This window comes from Cynoglossus semilaevis, chromosome 5 (assembly GCF_000523025.1).
Source record: "Cynoglossus semilaevis isolate Cse_v1.0 chromosome 5, Cse_v1.0, whole genome shotgun sequence".
In the NCBI taxonomy this organism is placed as follows: Eukaryota; Metazoa; Chordata; class Actinopteri; order Pleuronectiformes; family Cynoglossidae; genus Cynoglossus; species Cynoglossus semilaevis.
Window position 1 is genome coordinate 1,402,174 of NC_024311.1, and position 8,274 is coordinate 1,410,447.

General features: G+C 36.2%; 1 protein-coding gene across 1 annotated transcript in view; it reads right to left on the reverse strand.

Moving 5' to 3' along the window:
- LOC103378645 (neural-cadherin) overlaps positions 1-8,274 on the reverse strand; it is a 230,504-nt gene that overhangs the window by 113,471 nt on the left and 108,759 nt on the right. The window contains exons 13-15 of the mRNA XM_017032353.2: positions 7,701-7,950; positions 6,067-6,194; positions 3,502-3,688 (exon numbers count right to left, since the gene is read on the reverse strand). Coding sequence (XP_016887842.1) covers positions 3,502-3,688; positions 6,067-6,194; positions 7,701-7,950 — 565 coding nt within the window. The remainder of the gene's footprint in view (positions 1-3,501; positions 3,689-6,066; positions 6,195-7,700; positions 7,951-8,274) is intronic.

An 8,274-nucleotide genomic window follows, 5' to 3' on the forward strand; every position in this document is an offset into this window, starting at 1 on the left:
AAGTAAAGCCCGGCAGCAACTTCCAACCCCCGCACAACCGCACAACTCCCGCCCTCGGCCGTTGGCAGCTGGGATCGGCTCCAGCTCCCCCGCGACTCTGCAAAGGAGTAAGCAGGAGATAATGAATGATGAATTTTGGTGCTTTTTCAGTGGCTCCATCTCCTTTCATCATCTCACATGTCCTAACAGCTGCTGTTCCTTCACGCCTCTGTCTAGCTAGTTTGTGCACATTTTGTCTGACAGAAAATGAACCAAACCGAAAAAAGGAAAAGCAAGGTAAAATAAAAGGACAGGCGTGGATGGGAACTAGCACTTCAGCAGATGTGGGGAAAGGATAGAAGAGGAAAACTGCCTTCAGTAAACATTTGGAGCTTTTAAATTACCTTTACGGAGCAGCTGTGGTTAGTCATTTTTTTTACCCTTTGTCCTTTCTATGTCTATGCCACTGGTCTCCGGTTTTAATATGAGCTCATTGTAAATCCATCCATTGCAAATGGAATCCAAAATTTGCTGTGAAGGACACTTTTTTTAATTTAAAAAAATTAAAAAATAATGAAGCAATGGCAGAATGGAAGAATACGTCACAACAAACTATTTTTTTGCCACAGATTTTTATAATGAAACCCAACTGCAGGTGGTGAACACAGGCTGCTTTAAGCTCTGCTTTAGTACACAATACGACAAGACAATGTTAACTGCTGTATCTTACCGTCTTTTTTTCTTATGATTTTTTTGTTTATAATCTAAAGAAAAAAATTCAGGTTTAGGTTTTGGTCTAAGAGACCCGTAGGTAGTTGACATCTTTCAATACTACAAACTCTTGCCCTCGACAATATTACTCAGTCTTCAGTCCTCTACCATTCATTTAACAATATTCATTGTCAATCAGTTTTTTTTTTCAGTTATAGATTTATTCACTGCCCTGCACATGGTATTTTAAGCTCTTGTAAAAATGTCTGGAAGTGAGTGCAAATAATCCTAACAAATAACTCAAAGCTTCAGTGCTCATTTGTAGATACTTTCAAGTTGGAATGGCTTCTCATCACAACATCTAAATAAAAAACTAAAAAAAAAACTATAGCCTGTCCATTCCGATACCTAAGCCCAAATGCTCAACTTAACGTCCCCTTAGCAATGGAGGAGAATAGAATGTATCACATTGATATTGTTATCGGCAGATACCTCAAGTTGCAGTATTGATATAGGACATGAAAACTTGTATCAAGCCATCCCTACTTTCAAGTGTAAGTAAGTATGTGGTTTACACTGAGATAATTAGTTAAATTGATCGTTATGTTCAATATATAGTACAGCAGAAGCCACGTTTGCAGTAAAGAACAGGTAAGGTTGGTGGATATAGAGGGCTCAGCAAAGCTCTTTACAACACAGTAAGCACTGACTCCGAAATACAATTCACCAGAGAAAGAACAAAACACAAACCTCTCTGTTTTTTTGTTTTTTTTTGCGCTGTCAAGACCCTAACTTTTCGACTCTCCCTCCATCTCTGTAAAAGCAGTTGTGACTGTTCATGTATGATTTTTGTTCGATGTTTTTCTACATTAAATATGTTATTTCAGCATGGTTTCTGCACCACGTGTATTGTCGCAATAATACAATTTATTGTGAATGCTTAAGCATATAAATTAGTTGCATGGACGTTCATTGACATGGAGAATATATAAAAAAATATATATAAAAACAAGCACCATGAACAGCTACGCTCTGCAAAAGTGCGTAATAGACTTGCATAAAAGAGAAAAAATGTGCCATTGACTGGGAGATTGAAAACTGCAGAAAGTGTATTGAATCAGCACCTTGTGCAGCTCCCTATTCCTTTAGCAACACAAACAGTTGAAAGCAAGGGTATTCAATAAAAAGTAACTGAGGTCCAGTTATTAATATAAAAGGTCCAAACTAATAGCTCTCCCCTACGTAATATTTCATAGCTTCAACAATCCTAATTGTCAATTTTTAATAATGTCTCATGCAAAAAAATGTAAGGAAATGTAAAGAAAACAAAAACGCCAGAAAAAATAAAGGGGGGGAAAATGGAGGGTTCAAATGGTTCAAAACAGAGCTTTGAACACCACATTTTATCTTTTAATTATTCTTTTTTTTTCTTAATGAGAGACATAGGGACATCACTGACCTGCCAGTAATTTAATTGTGTTTGGTTTTTACCACACGGCTCATCTTTTTATTTTCCCTTGGCAACAGTGTTTGAGCACTCCTTCACAACTGCCCCATCACTAAACCATTTTTTGTGTTGCCCCAAAATCCAAGATACCCTAAGTCAGTGGTTCTCAATTTTATTTCTGTCATGCCCCCCAAAGGACAGAACTTTTTCCATGAACCACACACCCGAAAATTCAGATACTTTTGAGAACCTTTTAACATTTTTTTTTTTAACATTATTTTTAACATATTCTTATCTGTACAAACCACTGTTGGAGTTGCTGCCACCTAGTGACTGGAGGATTGTTATTCAAGCATTACAGCAGTGGTACACTTATGTCCAGCGTGACATATTCCATTGGAAGTCACTCACACACACCCGGCACATCAATACGCCACCCCAAGGGGCCCCGCCCCACCACTTGAAAAGTACTGCCTTAAGTGAACATCCGTTTGCACACTGCTGTGCCTCATAACTATCTATAGTCATGAGGCATGCATGTCTTTCATACTGGGCCTGCTGTCCGGTTAATTTGTGTCCCTTCAGCTTGAACTTCTTTGATAACTTTGGTCAAACGAGTTGGGCTTTGTTCCGTGGTAGTGCTACGAAAAGAGTTTTGAACTGCTTACTGGAAGAATGAACCTAAATTTATCCGTCGATTTTATTTATTTTTATACAAACCGTTTGCAATTCAGTCATCACTGTCTCTTTCTCCTTGCTCTGGTGACCTGTTATTCTTAGAATCATCCTTGGGTAAGCCACATGTGAAATCCAGAGTATAAAATAAAAAAAGCTTGCAGTGAAAGACATTCTTTTGACAATATTATAGTCATTCCATCAAATAAACCGCCAAGAGTATCTATACCAGGAGCACAAACATGAGGTGAAACATAGGTATGGAGAGATGTGGATTCTTCTCAATGGAAATGATATAAAAGGGGGAAAAGGGTAAAAAATGCTAATTTTTGTGTAGTGTTTTTAAGCACCTCACACATTTAACAAGGTGAATAAGCATTGAAACCCTTGTGTTTCGAAAACTCTACCAGTGATTAAGGTTAATTGTATCTTTTTTCGTCAGAGAGATGGCTAATTACAGCCAAAACTGTCCTTGCAAAACATTAGAAGAAAACAACTCATCCAGTTCGACCTACAATGTGCCCCTAAATTTCTGGATTTTTATGTGGTCTTGGGTCATAAAGCATTAGCTGTAATGCTAGACTAATTGAGAAATTGAGAAAAAGATGAGGAGAAGATAGAGATTAAACAAAAACAGACAGAAAACCACATCAAGTTTTGATATGAAGAGTGCTGTGTGTCCTACTCACCAGAATTAGGCTGTCCGTGTTTGCCCGGTCGTGCTGACTCTGAGCCATCAACGGACTTCACCTCCAGCAGGTATGAGCTTTTTGCTTCACGGTCAAAAACAGTCTGCGTGTAGATAAATCCCAGCTCCGGGTCGATACGGAAAAACTTGTGGTCACCGCTGCGATCTTCCAGAAGTGAGTAGGAGATCTCCACGGGCAGAATGAACAGGAGCAGAGCAAGACACAGACATGTTAAGGACGTGAGGTCAAAGGTCAAGTGACTTCTACTGGTTTGAAGAATGACACAAATTTACTTTCCTTGGTTGTTATTGGAACATTGGAGCAACTTATTAAGATTAAATTTAAATTTAAATCCAAATTCATGGCCTTGCTAAAAACAATTGTCAGCCAAATGGATATACTGAATGATGAAGAGGTACTTGTTTACTGATTTATTTGAGGAAATTGTTTTTCCAATGCATCATAATTAGCTCTTAGACTAATTCAGAAGTCAATTTAGAAAATTCCACAGTCATTTTTTTTAAAAATGAAAACTTTGCCATCTATGATGTCAACGAGTTGACAGCCGTTGAACTAAGCAGGTAGTGAGATGTCAGAAACCTATTCCGGTGTTATTTAGTTTCCTTAACCCAGTGGTTGCCAACCTTTTATTGCATGTGACTAGGGATGTCATGATTACACAGTATCACAATTAATTGCGGAATTAAATGAACACTTGTTCAGTGCAACTCAAACGGAACGAAAACAGAGTTATACAACACCCGCGTGACGCTGCGTGTGTTAACAAGGCTATCAAATCAGCCGTGCATCATTATTCTGGCTTCAGAAGAAAATGACTAGGGTGTCGTCGTGGATGACGGCTTGCCAGCATTTAAATCATGCCGTAAAAAAATGGCAGTGAAAGGAGGAAATATATCCAATATGTTTCATCCATCCACCTTTGTTCACCAAAGTAAAGGTAAATACACAGCAACTGCATTAAATTAAGTCAAGTGCTTGGATTGGTAGGACATTAAATGTTTGCGTGTCATTTGCAATAAACTGCGTACGAATACAACACAGTTTCGGCTGTCAGTGCAACGTGACAACTTACACGGCATTCGCATCACGTTACATCATGCTGTTCGTTTGTAAACATAAAGTGAGGTTGATTTTTTTTGTTTTTTTTTGTTTCAGTGTCAGTGTGCAGTGACCCATTAAAGGAAACACCATGTAGTCTTCTGGAGTCAGTAAACATTTAGCATTAGCTCCTTTTACTGTCTCCCATCAGTGAGTAAACAATGGGTTTGTGATTCCAACACTATGGGATGTTTGTTTCATTTATTACTAATTTGTGTATGTCATTGTAATACGCAAAATGTTTCATATATGGCAACATAAAGCTGACTGATTATTTGACAATTGATGACCCATATATATATATATACATATATATACTGTACATATATACATAAATACATATATATACACACATATATAGAGTATATATATACAAACACAAATATTGGGTCATATTGCTAGTTACGTAATTATATATTATGTGATTGACTGTGATTGCTATATATTTTTATAATGATAGCATGAGACCCTAACACCTGTTTTTAGTGTTCATGGAATTTTACACATTCATAGTGTTGTGAAATCAGTTAATAATCATAATATCGTGATAAATTCTCACAATAATCGTACCAAGAAAATCTAAACTCGTGACATCCCTACTTGTGATCCCATTTTGACATCACAGACACATTTTAGTAGGTCTGACTTGTGCAGTCACATGACTGCAGCCATCAATCAAGATGCGCCTGTGACGACATTTTTCACATGACTGCAGCCATCAATCAAGATACGCCTGCTACGACATTTTAAAAAAAAAAAGTATATATATATATATTTCAGGCAACCCCATTTCAATTCCAGACTCTCCACGCTTGAAAAACACAGCCGTAACCAATTGGCTCAATGCATGTTACAAAAGATCCTGCCTTGAGGGGTTCAGTAAAAATGTCTTCACTAGCATTCCACCAGCTTCCGCTATCCTAACGCTGATGTGTGCCAGCAAGTGACGTATTATTTTCTTTCAATTATCATTAAAATCTATTCTTATTACATTCTGCACACGTCTTAGCTTTGAACCAACTCAATTTAACTTTTGTTAGTGTTTAGATAAGAGGAACTTTGTGTTCTAGATTAAAGATCAGCGATAAAGACAGAGATAATTTATTTTATTTTCTTGACCCAAATTTAGTTTTTAAACATGGGAGATAAATGTTTGAGTCATTCAGAAACAAAACATGCAGATGAGACAGAATTGTGTTTGTCTTACATATACATATAGATGGACATGCTGCTCCAATTACATTAACAATAGTTTATTATTATACTAAATATTTTGGTTATTTAAACTTGGAATTGAAATATATCCATTCAATTTATAATTTCATTATTGTAATCTAATGGAATCATGAGGTCAAATAGAGTGTCCTTGTTCTAATTTATTCTAATAAAAATCTCATAGCAACAAGAGAACTTTTTTCAGATCCAAATAAATAAAAAATCTTCTACCTTTCCATTCAGACCCAAGTCCAGGTCATTAGCTGAAACTTGAAAAACCAACATTCCTGTCTCTGCTCCTTCGGTGACAGAAGCCTCGTAAATGGATGAAGTGAAAAAAGGCACGTTGTCATTTACATCTAAGAAAAACAAACAAAAAAACACCCACAGTGTTAGTATTATTAAGATATCCTAATACATACATAAAACTCACTTATACACTGGCTTAAACAAACATTATACCAGGGTTAGCATTCTTTCCTTAGATATATTTTTCAGGACTATCCCTAATGGCTCCTCCCACGGCAGCCTGTGTCTGCTGCAAAGACTCACACTGTAAATTTATTCGAGCTTCCGTGGTGTAGCGGTAAGCACGACCGTGCTGCGAGCAGTGAGCAGAGAGTCCTGGGATAGATTCCCAGAGGACCCACATATCCCTAATGGCGGTCTGTGACTTTGGCAGCTTGTGAGTTACAACCATGTACTTAATGGCGCCTCCTGTGGCAGACTGTGTGGGTTGCAATGACTCACACTGTAAATTTTTACCATTGTGGGACTAATAAGGGAGACAATTAGCATTAAGTTATCACATCATACACTTAGACCTTATCTCTCATTCTTTGGTAGTGTTCTTTTCTAGCCAGGATAAATCACATTAATTAACGCTAACAACATAGAAATAATAGACAGTAAAAAAAAAATGCCAGCAGTTTTTATAGTGAAAGTTTTCACTGCTTACTTCTCATTTTAAGAGTGACTACTACCCTTTGGTCTCTGTGTACAGCTCACAGTGTTGATACTTTCTTTGAAAAATTTGCAAGCTTAAGTCTACTTTTTTTTTTTAATCAAACAATAAAACAAGTATGACATACTGAGTATACAGTATATGATACATGTTACTCAGTACATTAAGATTACCTGTTAACCGTAATTATTTCTTGTGAAAGAATTTTTTTTTTTTTTTATGATTAAACTACACAATTCAAATCCACAGCGTAAATCCTGCAAGAGCAAATTTGTGTATGACATTTCCTATTATTTCTACTGCCATTTGTTATTTTTTCAAAGTAAACATGGCATTTCAAAGTAATGCTTTTGATAATTGAACCACAATGAACCTAAAATCATGCATTTATTTAAAACACACAAACATAACATTATTCTTAGGTGAGAGTTCTGGCAGGGACGGGAAAGGAAATAAAATTCTTTCATATCATATGTATATTTATATAACAGATCCAACAGATTTATATATGATAAATATGCACATATATATATATATATATACATATATATATATATATATATAGCTTGACTATATATGTAGCTTGACTAATGGTGTCTGTTAAATGCATTGTAATGTAATATATATATACATATACGTATAATTACAAAGTCTATTCTGTCATTAGTAAGTAAACAAAGACCCAAACATCTTGTTGTTTTGAGTTCCTCTGTGCTTCAAAATATAAATTTACATAAAATCAATATTAATATTAATACCCCTATGCCTAGGCATTGTTTTAATATTTTAAGGCAAATATTGTGCACATTAAGACCTTTTTATTTTCTAATATATCCTTAATTTAAATTATTAATGTTCAATTCTGTAGAGTTCATACTTTTTTAAAAATGAAATTTCCTACCAGTGACATTGACATAGACAGTTGTAAAAGCAGCCAGCGGGACCGCCGCAACATTCTGGGCTCGAACTTTCAGCATAAAATTCCTGGTGGTCTCGTAGTCCAAAGGTTCTGCCACCAGGATGGAGGCGGAGCCGTCCTCTCTATTTGGTGTGAGGTAGAAGCGAACGGGCAGGTTAGTCTCTGGCACCAATCCATCCTCCAGGTTATAGGTGACTCTGGGGTCTCCTAGAGGTGATGTGGCCTTGATGGTCTGAGGAGGAGACAGGAAATGAGGTAAGAACATACAGTAAATCTGGGGTAAAATATATATATATATATATATATATTTGTTTCACACAATATTAGGAAGGGAAAGTCATTAACATGTCATTTGGAACAACTTGAATTAAGTCTAAGTCCAGGACTTCTGATTCCACTTAGACTTCATTATTCGAACAATGCTTCTCAGAAATTAAAATACGGAATATTGTGGTGTGTACTGTATAATAGTACGATTCAGTAATTGTGATCGAATCCTTCATGTCACTCAAGTCTCACTAAGTCATTCTGAATAAAAATATAATATTATAAGTGT